Source organism: Myotis daubentonii, chromosome 11 (genome assembly GCF_963259705.1).
Source record: "Myotis daubentonii chromosome 11, mMyoDau2.1, whole genome shotgun sequence".
In the NCBI taxonomy this organism is placed as follows: domain Eukaryota; kingdom Metazoa; phylum Chordata; class Mammalia; order Chiroptera; family Vespertilionidae; genus Myotis; species Myotis daubentonii.
In genome coordinates, this window is record NC_081850.1 from 1,842,931 (window position 1) to 1,870,257 (window position 27,327).

General features: G+C 41.2%; 2 protein-coding genes and 1 non-coding gene across 5 annotated transcripts in view; 1 reads left to right on the forward strand and 2 right to left on the reverse strand.

The window, feature by feature from the left end:
• CENPP (centromere protein P) overlaps window positions 1-27,327 on the forward strand; it is a 251,839-nt gene that overhangs the window by 123,685 nt on the left and 100,827 nt on the right. The window lies entirely within an intron of this gene.
• On the reverse strand, window positions 4,845-26,723 carry ASPN (asporin). Of its 2 annotated transcripts, XM_059656284.1 has the most exons (9): window positions 26,502-26,723; window positions 25,688-25,768; window positions 20,991-21,269; window positions 18,167-18,279; window positions 13,802-14,015; window positions 12,700-12,810; window positions 9,365-9,458; window positions 8,526-8,664; window positions 4,845-6,447 (listed from the first exon to the last, which is right to left on the reverse strand). In XM_059656284.1, exons 3-9 carry the CDS (start codon window positions 21,238-21,240, stop codon window positions 6,250-6,252), a joined length of 1,119 nt encoding a protein of 372 aa, XP_059512267.1. In that variant the 5' UTR covers window positions 21,241-21,269; window positions 25,688-25,768; window positions 26,502-26,723; the 3' UTR covers window positions 4,845-6,249. The 2 variants fall into 2 exon arrangements, with proteins under 2 accessions (XP_059512267.1, XP_059512266.1); XM_059656283.1 differs by lacking the exon at window positions 26,502-26,723 and having other exon boundaries at window positions 25,688-25,918.
• LOC132212897 (small nucleolar RNA SNORA31) lies at window positions 10,769-10,900 on the reverse strand. Its single transcript, XR_009447836.1, has one exon. It is a non-coding gene; the product is annotated as a small nucleolar RNA SNORA31 (small nucleolar RNA).

Genomic DNA, 27,327 nt, shown 5'->3' on the forward strand with positions numbered 1-27,327 from the left:
CTTTTCTTTCATTTGGGTGTTTCTTTGTTGCCCCATTTTAGCTGTCTCTTTGTATTTGTTTCTGTGTAGTAGATAGGACTGCTATGACCCCAGTCTTCATGTGGTGGCTTTGTTTCGTAAGTGGGACCCATTGGTGCAGTCTCCTTGATATCCTGAGCTGGATGCCCTTGGGATGACCCTTGTGTGGGTTCTGTGGCCCCCCTATTGCTCTTTGGTCTTGATGGCTGTTGGACTGTTGTAGGTGGGCTTGCCTCCCCAGAGATGCTACAGGAAGGTCCCGAGGGGGCTGTGGTGAGCAAGCTACTATACAGGTGCATTCTTGAGGTGTCTTGTTGGATTCAGTGACACAAACTTCCAGATCTCCTGAGCTCCATCCTCCAGGAATGTTTCTTGTGGGTTATGTGCACCTACTGTTGTAATGTGTCTTGATGAATGCCCTTGGCCCTTTTGTTAGTGTAATTAACCCTTCAAACTGGTGGCTCTAAGGGTAAACTTCTATCACTGTGTATGAGATACTATACAGGGCCTGCCCACAAAGTGTAATTGATCCTACCAAGGCCTGTTGCCTGTCGGATTTTTCTTTGCTTGTGTGGCCGGTTAGGTCATACTTTGGTGTTTTCTGAGTTCCACCACTGGTTTTGTTGATTCTGTGTTCACTTGGGTGGGTTTCAAGTACAGGTTGTTTTCAGACATTGTGTGTGACCAGTTTTTGTCTGTCTATCTGGAGCTTCCACGCTGTTCACTGTTTGGGTTTGCATCTACTGGACCTGGGTGTGCAATGGGAGGGCTAATCTGTGTAGATGGGTTGGGTTCTTGGAGCTCTGAGTTGGGGTCAGATCGATAAGAGACCAAGGCTCCCTCAGGTTGGTGTCCACCTTTCAGCTACTCAGCTCACCCTTGATGTTGCCTGGGCTTCCTCCTGCCTCTTATACAGGAAGGCTGTAGAGTGGGCCCATGCAGGCCACACCCCACTGACCATCCCACAGGGCTCAGGCTTGGTGGTTGGGGGCGACCATGTTGGGCAAACAGGGTTAGTAGGTCTCCTGTTTGGGCAGCATGGTCTGACAGTCAACAGAGAGAATGTGGCTCCTATCGCAAAGCCATACCAATCAGCCTACACCTGAGTCTCCAGTCTATCTCCCCAGGAGGGACACACCACAGGTTCAGTAAGGTTGGGTGTAACCTGCTGTCCTCACTGTGGGAGAAAGCTCAACAGGGCAGGACTGATTCACTGGGACTTGCGCAAATAGATCAAGAAAGCCTTCTTTTGGGGGTGGCACTGGCTGTGCCACCAGAGGTGCCCTTCTCCTTTTAGCTCTGTGGCCTCTCCTGCTCAGGCACTGGCCTGGAGCCTCTGAGGTTGATGCACTCTGAATGTTGGCCAGGAGTAGAGCCTCCTTCCCCTCAAAACTGAGCCTAGCCAGACGGGGCCAGCTGGGCATTCCCTGCTCGCATTCCGCCTGCGGGACTTGGAGGTATAGGTCAGAGCAGCCTTCTACTTGGGGTGGCTCCAGCCCTTTCGAGGGAAGAGAGCTGCTCGTCTCCTCCTATCTCTGCAGCACACTGCCAGAGAACCTGCTGGAGGGCTCGAGGTGACCCTGTCCAATGTCCAAACTCTGAATGGTGCTCCCTTTCCCCATGGATGTGAATTTAACAGGATGAGGCCAGCAGGACTTGGAAATGTAAATCCAGGCAGCCTTTTGTTGGGGTGGCACAGGGTCATGCCTCCCCCTAGCTCCCTAGCTGCCTGCTGCCTGAGACCATAACCAGGGAGCCTTCCATTGGGGATGCTGCCTGCCTAACCTGTGGGAGGGAGGGAATTGGCCCTTGTTTCAAAGCCACTCAGTTCTGTGATCATCTAAGTCTGTCTATAGTTTCTCCAGGGATAAACGCACACCTCTGGTCCCTTTTGAGAGCAACCAGCCATCCTTTTGAATTGAGCAGGGCCAGGGTAGTGTCGCCAGTGTTTGGAGGACGGAGTTAGTGCAGTTTCTGTAGCTGGTGCTGTAAGAACAGAAGTGCTGGGCCCTGGGAGATGGTGTCTGAGGGCAGTGTGGGATGTTAGTTCAGGACCAGGACCGCAGGAGCACCTTGCAGATCTCCGGTGCTATGCCACCCCGATCTTCTCCTGTGCTTCCACAGGCCCGAGTCTCCTTCCCTCTCACAGAGCCCGGCTGAGTGCCCAAGAGCCAGTCCCTGTGCGTTAGCCCTTAAGAGCACCCGGGACTCACGCAGACACCCTCCTGTTTCCAGTGGACAAAGTCCCTGCTTGTTTTTACTACCCGATGCTATGCAGGCCCTTCTTCCTGGCCCTGGTGCTCTGGTTTGGCCTGGTGTGAGACCCCACTTTCCTCCAGGGAGTGCTTTTGCAGCCCCAGTATTTCTCTGGCTTCACAGCCTCTGCCCCTAGGTGCAGGGACCAGCCCTTTCCCCGTCTCCGCCCATCCTACCAGTCTCTGTGTAGCTTCTTTTTCCCAGGCCTTTGATATGCTCCTGTTCAGGCGTCTCTCTGTTGTTTATTTAGGTTGATTGCTGTAAACTTTAGCTGTAACTCAGGTTTGGCACTGGGAGGAGGTGTATATTGCTTTCACCTAATCTGCAGCCATTTTGGAATACCCCCAAATTGATTTTTTAATGATGTTAGTTTTATTGACTTCAAGTGATTTTCTAAAAGAATAATGTTTGGGTTATGAATTCAATGATCATTTTTTATTGTATTCAGAGGAAATAGGGCTAGATGGTCACTGCGATTTTTTTTTCCTATTTTGAATTCCTTAATAAACCAAGTAAGTTGTAAAAGTTTGCTTTCAAACTTTAATGGCTTTCAAGTGGGTAGTAGTTTGTATTTATCCTAAGATGGATTTATAGCAGAAAACTTTAGTGCAGGTTTGGTTGTTTATAATTTTTAATGGTGATTTGTTTTTTGTAAAATTATAACCAAAAAGGTTAACAGCTATTGGAAAGAAAAACAGAAACTTTACCTACAGGAAATAATTGCCGTGATTTCAGGAATAATTTCCAGTATTTAAAAAGTTTTTCTGTCTTTTTAGAAAAATACTAACTTAGCCATTCTAAGCTCTATGACTCAGATCTGTTTAGATGATTTTAACCTTAATATTAACCGTATTCATTTCATTATTAACTTTAAGAACTATAGCCTTTTTTTTTATTGTCTAAAGTTTTGCATATGTCTCCTTTTTCCCCGATTGATACCCCACTCCAGCCATTCCCACCCCAGTCAAGCCGCCACCGCCCCGGTGTCTGTGTCCATTGGTTATGCTAATATGCGTGCGTACAAGTCCTGTGGTGGCTCTCCAACCCCCCCCCTCCCTGCCATTTGTCTCCTGATCTGTTCTTCTTCTTCAAATTATGTTGATCATTATGTCCCACAAATGAGTGAGATCATGTGATATTCATCTTTCTCCGACTGGCTTATTTCGCTTAGCATAATGCTCTCCAGGTCCATCCATGCTGTTGCAAATGGTAAAAGTTCCTTCTTTTTTATAGCGTCATAGTATTCCATTGTGTAGATATACCGTAGTTTTTTAATCCACTCATCTGCTGATGGGCACTTAGGTTGTTTAAGAACTATATTCTTAATTTCAGTGAACATTTATTTTACTTAGGTTCTATAAGTGCCATGATATCACAGTTTTATTTTTATGGTATATTGCAGAAAGCTATTGGAACTTTAGAATATTCGAATTTTAGAATGATTGTCATTGTAATGTATTCTTCTTCTTCTTTTTTTAAGGATTTCATAGCCTACAATTTTTATTGTCAGTCAGTAATTGATCAGTATAATAATTGTGTTTTAAGAATCTTTTATGATTTGCAAAGCATTTTCACATATATTTTTATTATTCAGTTCTCATAGCAACAGAATCTATCAGTATTGTCATCCCTACACTTTATAAATGAGGCAACAGTTTCAAAGAGATTGAGATTGGCCTAAGATTTACATGGAGCTGCATTTCTGGTTATATTCTTCCAACTCAGAGCTCTGTATCCTTGGATTGTTTCTGTTATATCACTATAATTTACCAAACAAACATAGCTGTTTTTAGAAATTAAGTAAATTTCTTTTAAAGCAATAGTTCTCAACCAGCCCCATTCTCCCCTCTCCCTCCTCGCCACCCTCCACACACATTGGCAAGTGTACGGAGAAATTGTTGGTTGTTGCACAGTGGGCTGGGGTTGCAGGTGCTACTGGCATCCTGATGAGTAGAGACCAGTGAACTGCCAGACATTCTGCAAAGGACAGGTGCCCCCTACCCCAGGGTGTGATCCAGCCCAGAGTGTCAGCATTGCCAAAGTTGGGGGTCTCATGAGCAAGAACAAGGCCTGTTTGCCCGTTCTTGACCTGGCTATCCAGGCACCTTCTTACATATCTGTAATGTTTTCTACTCCTCCCGAATTACTTAAAATCTAATTTTTGAGGTACTTTAATATAAAGGTGATTATATTTCATATATTTCGTAAATTGGGATATTTCACTACTGTTATTAAGAATAAGCATTGCTAACAGAATAGTCATGGGGGGATGAAAAGCACATCATAGGGAATATAGTCAGTAGTGTTGTAGTAACTATGTATAGTGTCAGGTGGGTATTGGGAATAATTGGGGGTTTACTTTATAAATTATATGATTGTCTAACCATTATGCTTACACCTGAAACTAATACAAAATAATATTGGATGTTAACTGTAATTAAAAAATAAAATTTAAGTAAAAACAAAAGAATAAGCATTGATAACTGTGCTAAATATATTATATATAAAGTAGAGTTTTCTGACAAATAGTTCCCGAGTAGGAGAATAAAAATTAAACCAAAGCACAAATGTTTTATTTCAAACCAAAATTTTAATGTTTATTTGATTTTCTAGTTTTACTTAATGTAGGTTGAATGCCAATAAAAACTATATAAAGTACTCTTAAGTTTTATTGAGAGCATTTAGTTTCTGTGTTTCATTTAATGCTCTGCCTGTTTAGTTATGCCAGGTGTGTTTTTTAGAATCATCCAGTCTGTGCAGAATTTAGAGTGACTAGGCTCTTCCAACCACGAACTTCCAGAGGGACATCTCAGAAGTATTCCTTCGTGTTGTGGTGACAATGCTTGCAACCTAACCACTGACATACTGTAACAGCTTAGAATAACTGTGATAATAGAAAATGTGAGTTTCAGAGCTTACATAAGCACTGCACATTTCATAGAGGTTTCATAACTGAATAATAATAATTAAAAAAGAAAAGCATGTGCTGTAGCTCAAAAACCAGCTCAATCTCTGTCGAGTTGGTCGTATGCACTTACTGATGATTTTATTAGAAAGGATTAGTTTTAAACATAAAGACAGTAAGACTCTAAGACAGAAGTTGAATACATGATATCAATCTATACTTTACCATTATTGGAAATATTACAGTATTACCTAAGTTATTAAAGAAAGAATGGGAATAGTATACTGTATTCTTCATATCAGTGTGCTTGTTAATTTTGTTTTTTTAACAACAAATGAAAGAGTACAGATTTTGCTACATCAGGCATTCCATTTATAGTACAGTTCTTTTGAAAATATAAAGGGTGTCCCAAAATTCACACAAGATTTGAATTTTGCGTGAGCATTAGCAACAACAAAAAATAAAAGCCTAATTTTACTTGGTTCATTGAATCAGATTCTAATATCTGTTGCCCTTTGATTTCAATCCCTTCAATTTGATAAGCATTACCAAGTACTATTATGGCCCAGGAGCAGGGACAATGAAGACCATGGCTTTGTGTATGTGCCAGCAAAGCGGAGGAGGCCATTTACCTGATGTGCTATTCCATACATAACCCTATACTGTATACTTTATGAATCAATAAAAAATACAATTTTTAATTATAAACCTGTGTTTTCTATCAAAATTACTTCTTGCGTGAATTTTGGGACACCCTTTACTTGATAATAAAGTGTTAAATACTGAATGTTTTATTTTTTTGAGAGAATATTCAAGCATGAGATTTATGCAAAATCATTTGTGTGCATAAGAAAACTGCAATTGATGCTGTTTCTCTTAATTTAGATGTATCAATAGTTTTGCAAAATTCTGATGAAATTTTTTGTCCTAAAGTAAAGTCACTGGATGTACCACATGGGAATAGATTTTTGCTTCTGAGCATAATACCACCATTATTAATAGAGCTCAAGTATCCTAAATGTAACAGCTTTTAAATTTTATATTAAATGGACATTATTCATTGGTAATTACTACTTTCTGAAGTTCCCAAGCTGAACACTCATTCTACTCGAAACACAACGAAATGTTGCTGGTTGTATTTCCCAGTACTTCATCGGGTTCTTGAATAAACTTATTGCACTGTATAAAGATTTCTTCATCTTTGGCACTGTTGGGCAGAAATCATTCACTCCCACTTTCGTAATTGAATTCGAATGAAGGAAGATTATCTGTTGTAGGAGGAATAAGGATGGATTTAAAATACATAGTAAATGTGAAAAGAAGATAGTCTATTTTTAGTTCATGGGTTTATTTTATACTGACTTGAATGTATTTCACTTAAAATACATGTACTCACTTATGCTTGTTAAATACTTAATTTAACAACTCAGGTCCATGCGTTACATACAGAAGTGCTCTATGTGTGAAGTGTGGCGTCAGACTCGCGCCGAGGCCTGGAGCACTCGCCTGCTCGGCACCACTCTTCTCTGCACAGCTGCACGTGTGTGTGGGTCGCCTCAGTGCCATATTGGCAGCAATGCGTTTAAAGTGTTAGACACGAACAGAAGAATGGGATTTAATGCTTTAAGAATTAGGCTTGCAATGTGAGTGTGAAGAATTGTTAGCATTTTATGTGATTAAGGGAAAGAATTATAGAGCCGCTTTTTTTGTAAGTTTGTTTTATAGAAAAAATATGTCTGTCAACATCTTAAATACATATCTGCAATACATCATTAATAGTTGAATCTTTATTTGCACCAGTGGACAAAATACAATTTTATAGGCTGTGTATATGTCTTTAAATTAAAATATTACTCAGAGTGGACAATATAGAAACTTTCCTTCATTCCCTTAACATCCCTTTAAATTCCTTCTTTGGTCCTTTTGGGGAACTGAGATTTCTGGGAAGTAAAAACAATCTACTTAACTGACAGCATTTGACAGCATAAAAAAGTAGGAGCCTTTTGCTGGACAAGCTAAGTGTTGGTTCTGGCTGTTAGGCATGAGAACTCGAGGCATTACTAAAGCCGTTCAGTTTGGCACTGGGGTCCCTGTGCCCTGTGCCTCAGGGACTCTGTGAGGAGGCTCTCTGAGCTGTGCATTCCTCGCGGCTCTGTCAGTGCGAGGGGCTGTTTCCCCAGCCCGGTCTCACTGGGAATGGGAAGCAGTGCTGGACAGGGTCTGTTGTGGACATTCGCTGAATTGGGCCGTTATGGCTTGTGTTCTTCTCTGTGTGTGTTATAATTTTATTCGATGTTTAAAATGCTAGCAAGGTTATGGGTAGATTTAAGAGCTTCCAAAGCTGGGATCAGAGCTATGGAGTAAGGAGGCAAAGTTGGATGGGCAGCTCAAGAGAGGAAAGGCTCAGGTCATGCTCGCTGGTTAACAGTAGACACTGAAATGGAGCGTTTGAAAAATTCAGAGCAAAAGTGATAACCTTGGGATGAACACCTACATATAGCACTTCCATATTGATGGCTTGTATCTGACAGGAGTGTGGGTAACAAAACTTGTCTAAAGATAAATAGGAAAGAAATCTAGAGGCAAGTAGCTCAAAGCCTAGCTTTGGTCTCCACATGTTTTTGCTTCTTGGAAAATGAGAACATTGTATATTATAGCAAGGAAAGCATATGAAGAAAATGGGCCCAAGTGAAGTGGGGTTAAATAGGGATTCTTTATTTGAGGTCCATAGGTGAGAATTGGGGAGATCTGTGAAACTTTTAAAATTCCGTGCAAAATATTGTCATTTTTGTTCTTGGGAATCTCTATATTCGATTCTCCAAGGACTCCTCCCTCGTAAGTTAGGAGTAGTCAAACTAGAGGGGAAAGATTTCTAATAATGAAAAACAAGAAATGTGAACCTATGATGTTCCAAATACAGACTTTTGATTTTATATTCTTGCCTTAATTTTTAAAAAAGCATACACTTCTAATCTAGCACCGCATTGGTAGTGAAAATACATAGGACCTTGTCCCCAGGGTCTGCCTTCATGAAATGTTTTCAGAGTGAAAGGATATGTGATTCTACTTGGTTTCCTCCCGCCCAGTCCTGCTGTTACAGAGCCACTGCCATCCCAGAACCCTGAAATTCGTTGTCCCTCTGCCACTGGGCCTTAGTCTCCGCAGGAGAATGGGCAGGATGGAAATGGGCACCTGCGTGTACTAGTGATGTTTCTGTGGAAACCCTTCTCTCATGCTCTCTTCCTTGACCCTTGTTACTTACTTGGTCTGTGCTTTAGGTACTAATAAGCTTCATAAAAACAAAGAAAAGCACGCATATCTACAAACCACAAGTAGAATGTTTTACCTGGAGGTATTTCAACTCCTGTAATCCTGAAGGGATTTTTTTTAGTTTATTGTGTTCCAGGTGTATTTCTCTTATGCGTGGTATGTTAGCAAGACTCCCATTTTCAATATCTGTGATTCTGTTGTTTCCTAGGCCCAGCCTAAAAATGATATAAAATTCATCAACTCTTAAGCAGATAGTGTGATAAATTCAGCTCAAAACACAACTGAGTTAGAAATATAAACCTTTCCTATTTATATTTATATTTGTGTTCAGAGAAAGGTATTTCATGGTTTTATTTAACAGCCCTCTCCACTGTCAGAAAAATCTCTATGTAACTTATATTTTTAAAAAGGAACATTTGAAAAGTGTCATCTGCCCTGGCCGGCTTGGCTTAGTGGTTAGAGCATCGTTCTGCACACCCTAAAATGAAGGGTTCAATGCCTGGTCAAGGGCACGTACATAGATTGCAGGTTCCAGGTTCGATCCCTGGCCCTAGTCAGGGAATGTGCAGGAGGCAACCAATCAATGTATCTCTCTCATATTGATGCTTCTCTCTCTCTCTCTTTCCTCCTCCCCTCTCCCTTACAATCTCCCACTCCCTCTAAAAATCAATGAGAAAAATATCCTCACTCCTTGGGCGAGCATTTAAAAAAAAACTAAAGTGTCTTGTGATTCTACTTGGTGCCCTCTTTTATCACCAAGACAGAGTAGTAGCAGTTCCTTCCAGTTTTCCCTTCACACTCTCCAGTAGCATCAACAATAATCTTCATTAGGTCCCTATACACATTCTCCAGGAAATTTCATGAATATTCATCATATAGACTACCACTTGCAAGTAGGATTTGGGGAACTTTTACCTTTGCAGATCTTTGTATCGTTTAAAATCCTCGAGTTCCACATTTGAAATTTTATTATAATCTAAATGAAGCTCTAATAAAGTTGATGGTAGCTCTAATGATAAGGAAAGAAATGTATGTTAGATCAAGTAAGATCAGCCCCATTAGTTATTTACTTGTTGAGATTCACATTATAGACTTAGGTAATTTTTTAGGGATCTGTTGTTGTTTTTTTAAACTTTTTATTATGGAAAATTTCAAACATATACAAAAATGGAAGCTAGTATTATGAACCACCATGCTGTTGCCAAGTTTCAACAATTATCTTAATTTTTCCAATCTTGTTTTATCTACCCCATTAGTTATTGATTATTTTTTAATTGAATTTTTGGGTGACACTGGTTAATAAAATATCAGTTTCAACTGCACAATTCTGTAATACAACATCCGTGTATTGTATTGTATTGTGTGTTCACCACTCAAAGTCAAGTCTCCTTCTGTCACCCTCTTTCACCTCCCCGCTCTTCCCCTAGTCATCACCATACTGTTGTCTGTGTCTATTAGTGTTTGTTCTTTTTGTTTGTTTGTTTTGCTTAATCCCTTCACCTTTTTCATACAGCCCCCCAACCTCCCTTCCCTAATTATTGATTATTAAAAACAATTGATTTGTTTTTATTCATTTCCCTAATGATCTCAAATATATTGTTGATTTGTTCAAGTCAGTATCCTAATAAAGTTTATCCAAGTACATTTATTTGGTTCTTAAATCTGTTCTCCTATTACATTCTCCCTCTTCTATTGATTCGTTTCAGATATTGATTTGTTTGAGATGTGCATTTGTGGGTTGGGCTAACGACTTCCACAAGGTAGTTTATCATGGTCCTCCAGCCCCCTTACTTCTTAGGATCTAGCAGTTAGATTTAGAGTCAGACCAGATCACACTCAGAGGAACCCTTTCCCTGATGGTCTGAGCGGTCGCTGGTGCTGCTGGGTCCATTACTTCTGTAAGAACGGGAATATGGGCCGCTGTTGTTCCTCAGTGGTAGAGCATCAGTCTACAAACCAAGAAGTCATTGGTCGATTCCTGGTCAGGGCACATGCCCAGGTTTTCGGCTCCATCCCCAGGGGGAGGTGTGCAGGAGGCAGCAGGTGTTTCTCTTTTATAATGTTTCTATCTCTCTATCCTCCTTTCTTCTCTCTCCAAAATCAATAAAAACATTTAAAAAAAAAGAATGGGAAAATCATGATGATTTTCCTGATTTTGTCATTCTTTAAGTATTAGGTGGAATTCTTCTCTAAAGAATTTTCCTTATTTATTTACTGTGTGATACAGTTTAACAGAAAAGGCAGCATAAATGCTCAATTCTTTCAAGAAATGAATTAGTACAATGCCCAGTGGTGACCAGTGAATTTTTTTTTTTTTTTCACTGTACTCCCCCATTCAATCTTGGCTGCCACAATCAGACAGATAGAAAGCGCGAGGACCCTTTTTTCTTGCATCTGCACTGGAACCTTGGCAGCAACAGTAACTGCTCCAGGTCTGTCAAATAGATGCACGAATTTTTTAAATATTACTATGTACACGTGGTTTTTTTACTGTATTTGATATATTTGGTCCATTACAATATTTATTCTTTTCAATTAGCAGTAGTTTCTGCATAAATCAAGAGAAGCATCTCCCTCTTTTTTAAATCCTCACCTGAGGATATTTTTCCATTGATTTTTAAAGAGAGTGGAAGGAGGGGGAGAGACAGAGAGAAACATCAATGTGAGAGAGACACCCTATTGGTTGCCTCCCACATGTGCCCTGACCAGGGCTGGGGTTTGAGCCTGCAACTGAGGTACATGCCTTTGACCTGCATTGAACTTGGGACCCTTCAGTCTGCAGGCCAATGCTCTTTCCACTGAGCCAAACTGGCCATGGTCAGCAAACTGCGGCTCGCAAGCCACATGCAGCTCTTTGGACCCTTGAGTGTGGCTCTTCCACAAAATACCACGTGTGCGCGCGCACGTACAGTGCGATTGAAACTTCGTGGTCCATGTGCAGAAGTCGGTATTTTGTGGAAGAGCCACACTAAAGGGCCAAAGAGCCACATGTGGCTCGTGAGCTGCGGTTTGCCCACCACTGAGCTAGGGCAAGAGAAGCATCACGTAATTGCTTATTCTGCCAGTGCCACCTGGCCCATGGCAGTTACTCTGTGAATGCTTGCACCTGTGTGTTCTGACCCCAGGCCTCCCCAGATTAATTGAAGCTGGAATATAAGATAGTAACCAGAAAATTAAATTAGATTTTATTTTATTCTATGTCGGACTTGGTATTGTATGTAATACTTAGTATTAAAAATGTAAAGTATTATTTGTCAAATAAGGGTTTTAGTTAACTCGCTGAGAAAGGTGTTCTATTTTTCAACTCTTGCTGAAACATTTCCTTCCTATATTGGTGGCAAAGACTGATGAAGGTAGTTAAAACATCCTTATAAATATCAATATTCTTCAAGGCTGAGTTTATGTTGATTCCAGAATCTATTCTGAAATTTAAAAGTAAATAAACTAGAGAGCAGGAAAATAATTCTAAACTGAGAGTGTTCTAATTTCTTGAATTCTGATTAGTTGAACCTAATTACATTTATGAAACAACTACATACTCACTTCAATATGTAAGAGAAAAGGTTCTCTTTTCAAAGACTTTATATATTAGTTGAGCAAATGCATACAAAAATCACTAGAAAAAGTTCACAGAGTGTGCTAGCCTACTCTAGAATATTTTATAGCAAGTCAAAGAAGAGAAATATCTGCTTATGTGGAGGAGGCAGGGAAACTTCTTGGGTTTGTAGAACTTAAGGGGACTTCTCCCTAGGCCTGGAGAAGGTAGGTCACCAAAATGAAAGGTGTAGGCTCTGGAGGATAAGTGAGCAAAAGTATGAATTTGGGTAGAAGCTCATTGACTGCCAACAAATATCAACATACTTTTATACAGGTATTTCTATTCCTGTCCTATCTTCAAACAAACCTCTCCTCCCCTCCACACAATACCATTTATTATAAAGTAGGATTTTCCAAATGAAAAGGAAGAAAACAGTTTCACTCTCTTTGTTAACTTGTCAGGTATGGTAAGGACTTGTTCATCCTGCCACAAGGGGCAGTGATGGTTGAATTATAACATTTAGGCAGTCTGCCATAACATTTTGTTGTTGTTAATCCTCACCTGAGGATATTTTTCCATTGATTTTTAGAGAGAGTGGAAGAGAGGGGGAGAGACACACAGAGAGAAACATCAATGTGAGACACATCCAGTTAATGGTCATTTAAGGATGGCATTAAAAAAATACGTTATTTTACACAAAGTGAACACAAACCTTTAGGAATTGAGGTCAGTTTTGCTTCTGCGATTCTGACATGGAACACTGTCAGCCCTTCAAACGCCCCTGGCTCAATCCCATTGCTTTCGAGAGGGTTTGCACTCATTTCTGTGGGGAAACGACATGACTTAGCGGGTGTTGTGTAAGGAGCTCACCCTGCAGGGATGCACATCCCAGAAAGCAGGTGCGTGCGAGGCTGTTCACTCAGCGTGTCTGCTTCTGTTTCCTTACTTCTCAGTCAGTCTCAGAAAAAAGACTGCTTTGTAGGTTGGACCACAATAACAGGTTTACCATTTTGCTTTCAATTACTAAATCAATAATTTATCATTCTCTTCCAACCATAAGCATGGTCAAGGATTCATTGTAGTAATATTACAGTAGAAAAAAGATCAGCCTTCATATAATTCAAAATATTTGTTTGCCAGTGTACATTAATTTGTTAACTAAACTTTTAAAATTATTAGTCAATAAGAATTGTTACTTGATTAACAGAAAAAATAACCAAGGAAATGCCAGTAAGTGAGGCTATTTGGGAAGGGCAGGTACTTGGCTGAATTAAAGTGCATAAGTGAATAAGAATATTGGTTAGGAATTTTGAATGGATGTTGAATGGGGAAATGGCATGGCTATTCCATGGGTGTAAAAGAAAAACAGAGTGGAATTTAAAATGTACAGCAAAAACAATCCTTAGCTCAGTAATCTTAAAGCAGTTAATGAAAAGTTAGATGTACATTCCAGACAGTGTCTGAATGAACGTTCTGTGCTGTATTTAAGCAGTTTGTTCAGTACATTTAGAATAAATACCACCTTTGAATTTAATGATTAACAGATTTCACTGATCAGGGAGCCGTCAGAAAACAAGAACTGTGCTACTTATTTAAGAGAGGAGCTGGGGAGCCCGTGTGTGTTACAAAGGCATCTTTCAGTGCCATACAGGTTTACATTTTATTTGATTTGTAAGTGGCTTATCTAGGTAAAGAATATTAGATTCAAAAAATGTTTAGAAATGATCAGTCTTAAAGGTTAATAAGGATAAAAATCTCTGCCTCTATGTATTACTTATCATTTCTAAATGTCTCATTTATTTGCAAAAACTTACCCAGAACGTGTAAAGCATTCATCCCTTTGAATGTTTCCTTTTGTATTTTCTTAACCTTATTATCATGAATTCTGAGTTCTGCTAATGATTTAGGAAGATTAAGTGGTATTTCACTTAGTTGATTGTGGGACAAATACAATCTTCTCAACTTCTTTGTGGTTTGAAAGGCTTTGGGGTGTATCTTCGTTAGCTTGTTGTTGTTCAGGATCAAAGCCTAGAAGGAAGAGAGAAAGTTGCACCATATTAGGAAGCAGATTAACCTGCCAGGATACTGAGTTGGAAGAGTGCAAAGCTTTAATGAGTGGTTTTTGTGTCTTTGGTTTATTTGAGGAGATGATGTGTTCACATGGGGCCCCTCTAGTTTCCACTTCTCTTTATGGCAGTGGTTGGTAATATTATCTTTATCTTACCTTAGAATCGGTTCACTCTGCAGAATTCAGTTTAACCTCACTTTTGTGTTACCTGCTCTTTACCATTTTCCCCAGAACATAGACCCGTCGGCATAAGCTCCTACAAAGTGCCCTCGGACGTATTTCAGATACTGGGGACATAGTGGGCATCCAGAGGAATGATTCAACCCTATCTCAGCTCTGCGGGACGTCTCCGTGTGACAAGGCCGCATCCCTTAGAGGAGACAACAATCTGATAGTAAAAACACTTGGAGCAGGTGACTCTGCCTTCTCCACCGCCAGCCCCTGTGCCAGCCCCTTGTGCCCTGTGGAGGGTGTTGGCTGCTATGATCTGGGTCCCCTGGGACCTGGGAACTTCAGAGCCCAAACTGGGAAATCCTTGGCAGCCAGGACTTGTCAGTCACCCTAGTAATTATTTTCACTTCAAAATGAACGTTGCTTAATCCTTATTTTACTGCCAGGTTTTTGCAAGTGTTTCCCCAGGGGGAGGGCAGGTGGTGTAGCATTCCTTAGGCCTTTATCCCTCTCTGCTACCCAGATCCTCCCATGCTTTCAGGCGGCAGCTCTAGGGTCATTCCTCTTATGAATGTTGTCCCTAGTCCCATTCTACAACAACCTTCCTGTGGTTTCCAGACTGAGTTAATATACCTTTCTGTTGTTATTCATGTTGTTGATATTGCACAGAAGAGATACAAATAAATGCTTTGACAGTTAAATCCTCTTTATTGTTATGTTTAGCTATTTCCCGGTAGGCACTTTGCTTCTCCCTTTCTGTCTCTTCTTTCAGACATCATCAGTGCTGCTAGAACTTTTACCTGAGAAAAGGTAGGCCTAGGACAGGGGTGGGCAAACTTTTTGACTCCAGGGCCACAATGGGTTCTTAAACTGGACCAGAGGGCCGGAACAAAAGCATGGATGGAGTGTTTGTGTGAACTAATATAAATTCAAAGTAAACATCATTACATAAAAGGGTACGGGTTTTTTGTTTTTTTTTTTTTACTTTTATTCATTTCAAATGGGCAGGATCCCGCCCACGGGCCGTAGTTTGCCCACGGCTGGGCTAGGAGAACAAATGAAACTACAGTTGTTACCAAATGGTAACGTGTCCTCCTTTCTGAATGCATGATGCCAGTTATAACTTTGTTCTTTTTTCATTTGGTTACACTGCAGTGTGCAGTCAGGCGAGGGGGGGGGCGGGGACAAGGGGGGCGCGGGGACATAACAACTTGATGAACCTTCACTCAACCCTTTGAGGTCAATTTAGCAAAAATTATGTCTTTCCTTCTGGTGGTGAGAAAATGGGCACAGTGCAGACAAGTGACTCGCCTGCTCTCCTGACTGACCCGCCTGCCTGCCTGCCCTCCAGTCTCCCTTCCTATCTGTGCACTTCCTGTGTCTGCACTGCCAAGAGCCCACAGGGAATGTGTGCCTCAGGCAGGTCCTCCGTCACGTCTGGGTGTGTTCCCCTCCCTGGGGAAGACATGCCCTGTCAGAGCTTCCTAAAAGGGGGTAGACGGAGTACAAATGGGGTGGGAGTTTTGATGGCATGCCATCAAATGCTGCCCCAGCAAGTCAGGTGAGCAGGTTGTCTCCAGGTGATTTGTACTTTCAGGGTTGGCTTTCATACAATAACTAGAGGCCCGATGCACGAAATTCATGCAAGAGTAGGCCTTCCTTCCCCTGGCTGCCGGCACCAGCTTCCCTCTGGCACCCGGAACCCTCCGGCTGCCTGCAGGCAGGGCTTCATCCGGAAGGATGTCTGGCCTAATTAGCATATTATGCTTTTATTATTATAGATTCCAAAAGGGGCAGTTACAGAGCCCTACCCAGTGTAGCTCTGGCTTCTAGGGAAGGCCAGACAATGAGAAAAATATAGCCTTTTAGAAGTAGCCACTATGATGAGTGTGGCTGTGACAATGGGCTGGAGGTGACCTGTGAGCGCATAGGTGTGTGTGTAAGGATCTCACTCACTCTCTAATGCTGTGTTGTTCTTGTGTAAGAACCACGAAGCTAAACAAGTAGCTGAAGCATAATATAGAGAATTCACAGGGTATCTAAAAACATTTTTATTCTCTTTACACACAGGTACTGATGACACTGTAATTAAATACATGTTTTGAGATATGTAATGTGCTCACAGGTCAAGTATAAAACATATGCTCTGCAGCAGTACTTTGTCCAGTCTGGAAACACTGCGCTGGTGGCAACCATAGTGAATGGCTGTATGCTGGCACTGACATGGACTCACTCATCTGGTCTCAATGACTGTTCTGAATTCCACCCCTTTTACACCTGGGCTGGGCTTAGAAGGTAAGCTGCCTTCCCAGTGGACACTTCTGAGGGAGCCAAGATTTGAGCACAGTTGTGCCTTACTGTAGAGCACTGCACTCACCCTCCAATACAGTGCCCCCTCGAAACTGTGCCCTAAGAGACCATCAAGGTGCCTAAGATGGCTTTGCCATCTTCTTATTCTTCCTTCCCACTGATTGACAGGACTACATGTGGAAGAAGTCCCTGGAATACTTCTAAGTGCAATAATGTTATGACAAATTAAGTTTAAAACTTTTTATGGTTTTGGTATTAAATATGACATTAAATATTCTTGTGGTCATATAGTTGAAAATAGGTTAAGAAGTGGTAGAAGCATTCATAGGCTCTATTTCCAACTTATGAGGGTAGAATGATGGCCTTGCCATCTCCACAGTCTCTGTGGTCTGTCCTGAACAGGCAGACTGGATGGATCCTGGGTGGAATCCATTGTGCCATTTCTGTTTCTGACTGTCTTAATATTTAAGTGACACCTTGGTTATATGATAAATATATGCTCTTCCAGTTTCTCTGTCCCTTTCTCTCTCTCTCTCTCTCTCTCTCTCTCTCTCTCTCTCTCTCTCTCTCTCTCTCTCTCTCTCTCTCTCTCTCTCTCTCTCTCTCTCTCTCTCTCTCTCTCTCTCTCTCTCTCTAACTGTGGTATGTATGGGCTTAACCACATCTGAGCTGTCTGCATGGTACATTTGAAAGGTCCCAGGAGCCCAGGTGTTGGAAGTGCGGAGAAGAGAGTGACTTTGCAGGGGGCTGACCTGGCTCCCTTCCAGGCAGGTTTGGGATGAGGACTGAGCAAGAGAGCCTAGTAGAGAGCACCCCTCTTGGTGCCTAGGATAGGACCAGCCTGATCTTTTAGCTGAAGGAGGTAACAGGCTACTTGGATGGCAGCAGGAGCCATGTGGGCGTGGCGCCTCCACCTTCTCCTCTGACTTCACTCCAGCGCAGCATGAGGATGGGGAAAGTAGCCTGGAAGAGCAGAACTGGCTGAGCGCCGTGCTGAGGGGAGAGGGACACCCTATGACAGTGCAGAGTCAGGCTCTCCCCAAACTTAATTGCAAATTAAATTAGAAATTTTACTTGCCAAAACCTAGAGTCTCAAAATGTAAAAATTAGAAATAAAAATCTTTTAAATCTTAGAAAATGAAAATGTTAATAAGTACAGTAAAGATTTTTTTTTTAAATCTTTCAAGGTCTAGAGAAAAAAGCCATGAAAATATATATTGTCATTTAGATATATTGCATGTGGCACTGTTAGACATTTATGGTGCCTTAAGTCAATTGGTTTGGGTACCCATTTCGTTAACACTGTATGCTAATAAGTTCCTGTAAATACTCATAATGTTATTCATGTTAGTGTATAGTGACTGTGACTACCTAAATAGATCATAAGCTCATTTAAGGACCATTTAGTTAATTCTTATCCCACTGCCTTTCACCTGATTGTTTTCAGTAAACATCAGTTGAATTAAATCTATAATTTTTTCATTAACCAGAACACCACTGAATAGCCAAGTTTCTGTTCTCCTTCACGCAGAAAAGTTAGACTGACTTACACAAACACAATACGAGGGTTATTTTAGCAGTGATAGAGATTTTCGCGTAAATATTTGAAAATATGAGCATATATTCTTACATAAAGTGAAGTGAGTCCTTTAAAATCATTTTCTTTGATTTCCTTAATTTTATTGTTTTGAAGGTCAACCATTCGAGTATCCAAAGGAATGTTGCTTGGGACAGAGGACAAGCCTGAGAAATAAACAAACGTTAGATGTACACTCTTTGCTTAGAGGAGATGGCTGATATGTTAGGCTGTGCACTTGTTAAAGTCCATGGTTACCATTAATAACAGATGACTTAACATGTAACGTATGACAAAAACATTGTTTTTTGGAAAGGCCTAGACCTTTTCCAGTCATTTATCTTTACAAGATGTCTGGCTGGTCCAGCCGTCACTGCTGGACTGCTGCCTGGGGCCCTGGCCTGGAAGAGGCTCTAGGGAGGCCAGCTTCTGTGGGTGCACTTTGACTGAGGAACATTCTAGTTCTTTGTAAATTTTTGGTATGTTGTGCTACTAAATTGGAGCCTATGGGTTTTGATCATTTTAAGAAACTACATCTTCTTTGTGTAGGTACTCAATAAATATTAATTCAATTATTTTTAAAAAGGCTTAAATGATTTTTCCCTCTTGAATTCAAAAACAAAAAACAGCTCTAGCCGGTTTGACTCAGTGGATAGAGTGTTGGCTTGCAGACCAAAGGGTCCCAGGTTCGATTCTGGTTAGGGCTGTGCAGAAGGCAACCTCTCTGTCTTTACCTCCCTCTCCCACTCTTCCACTTTCCCTAAAAATCAATGGAAAAATATCCTCGGATAAGGATTAAAAAACAACAACAAAACAAAAAAACTAGCAGAAAATTACCAGGAACTGTAATGGTGCATGTCTTCCTTACTTTTTTTGCTTTTCCTAGATGGCTGAACATACCCAACCCTGCTCATTGTCAGACTTTCCATACAGTAGTTATCCTGATGAGTATGGGGTCTTTTATTTTCCTCATATTTTATTGTTCAAATGTAACATGTAGAAAAGCTGAAAGAATTTTACAGTGAAAACCCATATTCTTTTTTTACCGTCAGCATTTTCCTATACAAACTGTCCATCATTTCATCTTCTTTTCTGCATTTTAAAGTGAGTTTCGGATGTTAGTACAGTCAGTGGAGCTATCCTTACTCCTGAAGGGCAGTGTTACATTTAATAGCCTCTCTGAGGACTTCAGTATCTAAATCTTGTGACTATGAATAATTTCACAGCCTTCTTTCCTTACTTTAAGGTTGACAACTCTTTTAAGAAGTTGGACCATAGATAGGAAAAGGGAAAAGGGGTTAGTAACGTGATGGGCTAACAAGTTAGCATTTTGTTAGATGATTCTGGTTTGAGAAAATGAAGTGGACGGTCTTACAGGAAGCTGGGCGTCCTGCAGAAGGGCCTGGTACCACGGGTGCTGACCAGCTTCCTCCCACCCTGCCTCTGATGAAATTAGGAGGGCTGAAAAGAATTCCATGTTCTGAGGGAGAAGAGTGACAGGTACCCAAACGCTTTTCGTTGTCAGTGTCATGGGGAGGTGCAGTGTCTGCTGCTAATGGTGAGGTGTCATGTTAAGGTCTGTGCCAGTACAGATTTCGTTCAGTGGATTTTTATGTTATAAGCTAATGTTCAGGGGAACACTGTTTGCAGATAGCTGTCTGTCTGGAGGCTGGTGGTTTGCAGCTCTCTGATGACAGGCTTGTCCTGGAGCAGAGCTGGGGAGCGGCTAGCAAGGCCTTGGCCTAAGGATGCTGTGCTGACATGCGCACCCTCATAGTCATAGCCACGGTGAGCCAGCCCAGTTCACACCCAGCGGTGTCAGTGTTTCTTGCCTGGGATGCAGCTTAGAAATGACAGTACATTCTGATATTTCCTCACTATAGCCGTTTCTCATGACAGGGTCTGTCTCAGCCTCTGAGTGTCTCCTTCTGCTGCTCTTCCACACTCTTGCTGCTGTGCTTCCAGACTAACTTTTCTCAAACATCACTTCATCTTATCATCCCCATCAAGAGCTTAAAAATCATTTCTTTCTAACCTATATATTCCATTAAGATTTTCCCACTGTTCCTAGTTCATAATCTTAACGAATGCTTTTTGTTCACCTCTCGTACTGTCCCTTAGTAGCACACTTGTTAAAGTCTCTGGAGTGGATTGCAGCAAGCTTTGGCCAGTGCCCAAGTGCCATAGCCACAGGACGAGGCACCAAGTGCTCAGACGCACTCTGCCAGCGGCTCTGATGGTCCTGGCCCCTGTGGAGGGGTGCTAGACCTTGGCTTCCTGAAGTGTGACACATTTGAGTCACCCCTCTTTTGGAAATAGCTGAATACAGCAACTCTTCATGTAAATCCTATCACATCCTCTTTTTGAGCAGGGTCTGAGTGTGCCCCTCTATTTGAGAACACATTAAAGTATTAAAAAAATAAAATAGCAGAGAATTACACATTTTTAACAGACTTTAAAAAGTAATTTAGTTCAGCCACTTCTTGTATAGACACTTCTATACTCAAATCACTAAAAACAAATAGGGAATTGTCTTTAAATGAGACTTCACAACTCTGTAACCTGTTCATTGTCCTGGACAGTTGATTAGTTTTTTAGTGTAGAGTTTTACTAGAAAGCACAATCTCAACCTTCTGGTACCCTAAGGTGAAGAAACTGCAGTAACATCCATTCCTTCTGAAGGAAATGAAATTGAAGCATTTTGGTTCAAATTTGGGTAGAGAAGTAAATGTTTTATATATGAAATTCTCATGGTTTTCCTCTGATTTTCTAGATTTTTAAAATAAGTTTGCATGTACTTTGTGGTTTGTTATACTTTTCAAAAATTAAATTTTGTCAGAATAGCATTGTTCTCCAAAACACGTTGACATGTTCTTACCTAGATCAGAACAGTGCACAACTCTTGAGTAGCATTGGCATCCAAAGGGACATGTTGGAAGCAGATCGAATGGGAAGAAGGGGTTAATTGGCTCTCTTGTTGGAAAAAGAGAGTTGTCAACATCACCGTCACCATCACCTTCATCTTCCATGTCCTTCAGCATCATATTCTTCAGCGTCATGTATGAAGGACGAAGTAAGGGTTTGGCAGAGCACAAAGCCAAGAAAACCAGGAGCACACACTCCTTCATGTTGTTTTGTGGACAGGGCCAGTCTAAGACTAAGTAGACATTGAAGATGAAGTTAACAGTGAAACACAATTCTGCAACTGAACTTGTCTCAGAAGTGACATTCTTGTCCACCCGAGAGTAAATTTTGCAACCTTTTAGAAAGCAATTCAGCAATATGCATTCAAAACTTTAAAAAGATCTTTGTTTTTCATTCAGTATTTATGCTTTTAGAATCTAATCTCAGGAAGCAATGCTAATGTGCATAAAGATGTTCATTATAGAATTATATATGACTAGAGTCCTGGTGTACAAAATTTGTGCACTTGGGGCAGAGCGTGGTCCCCTCAGCCAAGCCTGTGGCGTCTTGCAGTCCAGGAGCCCTCAGGGAATGTCTGAGGGAATGTCCCCTTAAGGGGAGCGGGCCTAAGCCAGCAGTCGGACATCCTTAGCACTGCCGCAGAGGCAGGAGAGGCTCCCGCCACTGCCACTGTGCTCGCCAGCCGTGAGCCCAGCTTCTGGCTGAGCAGCGCTCCCCCTGTGGGAGTGCACTGACTACCAGGGGGCAGCTCCTGCATTGAGCGTCTGCCCCCTGGTGGTCTGTGCGTGTCATAGCAACTGGTCATTCCGCCATCGGGCGAAACCGACTCCCTGATATCCCCCGAGGGGTCCCAGATTGTGAGAGGGTGCAGGCCAGGCCAAGGGTCCCCACTGGTGCACAGTTGGGGCTGGGGAGGGACGCGGGAGGTTGGCCAGCCGGGGAAGGACCGCAGGAGGGCTCTAGGGCATGTCTCACTCTGTCCCGATCGGCTGGACCCCAACAGTAAGCTAACCTACCTGTTGGAGTGTCTGCCCCCTGGTGGTCAGTACACATCATAGCAACTGGTCCACCGGTCGACTATCTGCCCCTTGGTGGTCAGTGAACATCATAGTGAGCAGTTGAGCAGCCTTAGCATATCATTAGCATATTACACTTTGATGGGTTGAACCGCTGACCGGATGACCGGACACTTAGCATATTAGGCTTTTATTATATAGAATAGCAAAAAATTAAAAATGGCTAAAGGGAAATAGTAAAGTGAAATATGGTATATTCTTGAAATACTTTGTAACCTATAAAGTATTTTCACAGCCCCAGCCGGCTTGGCTCAGTGGATACAGCGTCAGCCTGCGGACTGAAGAGTCCGGGTTCAATTTCCGGTCAAGGGCACATGCCCAGGTTGCGGGCTCAATCCCCAGCAGGGGGCATGCAGGAGGCAGCCAATCCATGATTCTCTCTCATCATGGATGTTTCTCTCCGTCTCTCTTCCTCTGTCTGAAATCAATAAATATATATATTTTTAAAAAGATATTTTCACAGATGTTTAAAATTATGAAATATTATTTTTAAAGGAAAAACAAATATAAAAATTTATACTTAGCAAACAAACAAAAACCCTGACACAAATATATTTAATTGATGATAATCTCTGGGTGGTAGAATGATGAATGACTTCTTGTGTCTTTTTCTTTTTTTACTTTTATAATGAACAGTAAGTGCTACTTTTAAAAAAAATTGATTTTGAGAGACAGAGAGGAAGGGAGAGGGAGAGAGAGAAGCATCAGTGTGACAGTGACACAGAGGTCAGCTGCCTCCTGCATGCCCTCCATTGGGGGTCAGGGATTGAGCCTGCAACCTGGGCAGGTGACCGGGAATGAAACCAGCTACCTTTGAGCACAGGACAATGCCCAGCCAACTGCGCCACACATCTGGGGTTGATAGGAAATTCTTTATGTTAAAGCCAAGAATGTCTTCTGGCAAATTTGTCTCTCTTTACCAATTTTGCCTTCTATTAGCCATGTAAAATTAATCTTATATTTTTGTATTCTTATATTCTGGTTACTTCAAAAGAGAAGTCAGGCGAACCTTGATTCCACAAGGAACTCACCATTTACAGCAGGGTGGGGAACCTTCTTTCTGCCAGGGGCCATTTGTATATATAAAACATCATTCATGGCCACACAGAATTATCAACTTAAAACTAACCTGCTATATTTGGTCAAACATTTAATTAACGCACCCCTAATGCGTTGGCAGGCCCAGACCCAATGATTTTTTGGGCCTATGGCCCTTGGAGCAGACGTTCTCTACCCATGATTTACACCCCATCTGAGGTGGTACAGACTTGATAAAGTACAAGTGATTGTCGACCCTAAACTTTAAGTCTATCAGTAGAAAAATATGGAATGTCCAGGAGGGAATACTGCATAGTAATGCTTTCCCCCTATTATTCAGAAAGAATATAAGAGAATATTCTCATTTAATATGATGTGACTTTTAGTTGTTTGTCCTTATTTTAAGTTTTGAGTGTATTAATATGGCTTAGGCTCTTGCTTGATTAGTTTTGAAGGTATTTATATTGTGTTACTTATAAAACTAAAATTTGTCTTGTTCTTAGGAAGACTCAGTATTTTCCCAATATAGACCAGTTTTGCCAGAGTTTCTTACTCATGGAGAGCTCTGGATTTTGGTTTCAAGTTTCCCTTGATCAGAATAATATTTGGAATGTGATTTCTGGGCTGATCCTGGTATTAACGGAGTTGTGGCACATAGAGGCTCCTCCCTGGCCCTCTTTGCCTCTGATGAAGCCGAGGCCAGCCTTCTCACTCCTGCACTGCCCACCTACTGTGTGGCTTTTGCCAAGTCCCAGGCCCACAGTGACTTCCAGACAGTAGTAACCAAACTGTCCGAGGAGAGGCCGGGCTGAGAAGTTTGCCCAGATTCCCAGGGTTGGCAACGGACCTAAGAAATGTCTTTCTGAAATTGCAAAGGCTCCTGTTTTCCACTTCAGTGTTCCACAAACTTGGAATGGAAAATTTGTCTAAGTGAAATGGTATTTCCTGTCAGACACTATTATTAGGGAAATACGTTATTGCTTTTAAATCCCATGCTTGGCAGCTTTTCCCTTTGGCTGAAATATTTCTATCAGTTCACAAGTGCCAGTATATCAATGTTACATAACATATTCTGCACCTTCAGAGGTGGAATCCAGACTAAATTCAGGTGTAAACCAGGTCAGTTAAACATCCAAATATGCATTTGGAATCTTATTCACAGCACCTTTTGGTCATGGAAACTGATCCTTTTAGAGACTAGACTTTCCTTAAAGAAACAGTTAACTTTATTTAGAAGTATAAATAACATCTGATAAAAGAACTTGTTGGCTGCGTTTCCAATTTTTGCCCATCAGTTTTTCAATGCCTCCTAGCAACCTAGCTGCTGTCTTAAAAAGCAAAAACCTCTTCTTCATTTTTCTGCCGTTCCCTATGCTTCCTTAAGACTTGTGCTTATAAATCAATCTGTTTTGTCTCAAATCTTAGATCAAGTATAAAATATTCTGTTTTAATATTTTTAATATGTAGTCGCTAGTTGTAATAGAGGCCTGAATGTCCCCTCATCTTCCCAGCACTACACAATGTTGTGAAATATGGGAAACAAAATATCAAGATGCTTTTGCATATGTGTGGGCTTTGGATTTACTTTTTTAAACTATTCAGTGATTCTTGGTGGGATTAAGTTTTAAAAGTACTTTATATTTTTTAGAGAAATCTAGACCCCTCAGGTTTCTCTGTGATTTAATCCTACACATGTGGCCACCGTTCCTGGTTGTCACACCTCTGAGTAGGTTAACAAGAAAGAATGCTCTGCTCTATTTAAATTATGAGGAAATAGAATACCAAACACATTGTTTGATTTTCTTAAATCTAAGATTTAATACAAAATTTACTTTGGGATGGGACAAAAGAAAACTTTGTTTTAAATTCTGACTTTATGGATTTTTGTGAAAAGAAGTTCCTAATTTTTTATGTTGAATATAGAGCTAGTTAAACTGTTGCTGATCATTATTCTTTCTTGAAATTATATGGTTTTCTATTTTTACTGTACAGTGCCATTTCATCACCTAAACATAAGGAAGATATTTATCAAGGGAAAATATGAACATTCAAATGTGTAACTAAAAATGAAATTTGAATAATTCATATATTTTTAAATACATTAGAAAATATAGTTTTACATTTCAAAAGAAATATTTACTATTTCATTTAATGTATTTGTGATATTCTCAAACTTCCTTATCATTAATTATTAAGGTAATATTATTTTCCTAAAAGAAGATACAGATGTTTGTTTAAATGATTTTTTACAATTAACTTTGTTAGCATTTATGGTAAAGCACAATGATAGTTTTTCACTTAGCTGTAAAAAAAAGTCACAATTATATTGAAAATAAATTCATTATATGTAAAACAAAAAGCTAGAGTTATTTTAGGTTGCTATGTAATTAAGTACTGATTTTAAAGAAATTAAACAAACTTTAAACTTTATCCTATAATTTACAAGCATTTATGTTAATAATATTAATGTCCCCTTAGTATCGACTATAAGGTAATTGTCTACTGGTACATGAAAAAAACCCTCATGAAAACATACCTTGTAAGAAGAGAGCAAGTCCTCAAGAAAGTCGAGTTCCCCAGCATGTGCCACTTCTCTGCAGGGATGTCCTCATGTACGCTGCAAGGAGAGGAGGTGTCACATGTACAGAGGACCGTGTGGCTGCCCCTGGGGTAAGCTGCTTCCACAGATTAGCCCATGTTAGTGCCGAGAAGCAAGATTAAAGCTTGTTACTGCTCATGTGTTTTCCATCACTGTTTGTATTGTAGCCAAGACTTCTAGCTAAACTCTAGACGTCTACTGGAAGATTCTGAAGAAAAAGAGTGCTTAATAATACATGGCAGCTGGCCACTGAAAGTACATGAAGTCATTCAAGAAATCCTGATTTGAAAAAATACTTTATGAAATTCTTAAAGGAATGCTTACAAATTACAAATTTAAAAATTACCCTATATAGTCCAACAAAATATTTATCAACCTTAGTAAAGAAGATAAACATTATTGAAGTATAAACCCAAACTCCAAGTGTGTCTGAGACAGGAGCCATGCTGTTGTTTCCTTCTGTTGACGGAAGCTACCGCAGAGAACATACTTCTCAAGATTTCCTTTCAAAGCTTTTAACGCTCCTACAGGCATGTTGGGAACTGCAGAGCAGGCCCCGTTAGTGCCCCAGGTCCCAGCCTGTGTGTTCTGATATGGCATAGACACCTGGGTCCAGGTGACACCTGCTTGGATTTTCCCTTTTCCAGAGAATATCAGCTGTGACAACACAGTTTTTTAGGGAGGACTCTGGAGCAGAAAGATGTCATTCTCGGAGAAGAAAGGTAATGTTCGCATACCCTTTCCCACTTACCCTGAGAGAATGCCCAATTCCTACATCAAGCAAGGCGCTTCCTTCCAGAGAGGACATTGTCCTCCATCCGCTGAGAAAGCCCTCCAGTGCTGCGATGCTGGGGTCCTGGCACTGCCCGGGGTCCTGGCGTGCAGGCCTGTTCGCACAGTGAGCCTCCAGTCAACAGTTTGTTCTCCTGCCGTAAAGATCTAACCATCTTCTCCCTCCTCCCAGAGAAATGGCAGCTCCAGCCAGAGAGAGAGAGAGAGAGAGAGAGAGAGAGAGAGAGAGAGAGAGAACGAGAACTGTGGCTCAGGTGTGTCGGGTGGCCAGCCCCACCCAAATAAACTACCCTTTCTTGGGCCTGGAGGTGGACCGTCCCACACACAGGCCCCAGGAGCCGCGGCTACCTGAGGGTGGCGGCTTCCGGTTTCGTGAGAATGCTTATGTCCTGTTGATTCAGTTATGTGTAGTTCAGACATGGCTCTTGTTTTTGAACTAAACATGTTACCTTGATGAACTGGGAAATCGTGAAAGTTGAAGGGATTTTATTAACCTGAGGCCCTTGGGCATAATCATATTTGTTATGTACAATGTTTTATTTTTTAACTTTTAGCTGAAGTATATATGACAAAATATAAGCACATTATAACGGTACCGCTCAACTTCACAAACTGCACCCTGAGCAAAACCGCAGCGCGGCCAGAGCCTTCCCAGGCCCAGAGGCCTCCTGGCGCCACACGCAGCCCTTCCTGGTGTCACGGGTGCAGGGCAGCCAGGCCGTGCTTTCTCTTCTGTGTCTGCTTTCTTCATTCAGCGTTAGGTTTTTGAGACCCCTCCGGGTCCT

What these genes read in the sequence shown, in the direction of transcription:
- ASPN (XM_059656284.1), bottom strand. Translation starts at nt 21,240, where the DNA reads ATGAAGGAGTGTGTGCTCCTGGTTTTCTTGGCTTTGTGCTCTGCCAAA. An exon ending in AAGGACTCACTTCACTTTAT is followed by an intron (nt 14,016 to 18,166) that starts GTAAGAATATAT and finishes TCTTCCTTCTAG; the next exon opens with GCTTTGATCCTGAACAACAA. An exon ending in AGGAGTTGAAATACCTCCAG is followed by an intron (nt 6,448 to 8,525) that starts GTAAAACATTCT and finishes CTCCTACAACAG; the next exon opens with ATAATCTTCCTTCATTCGAA.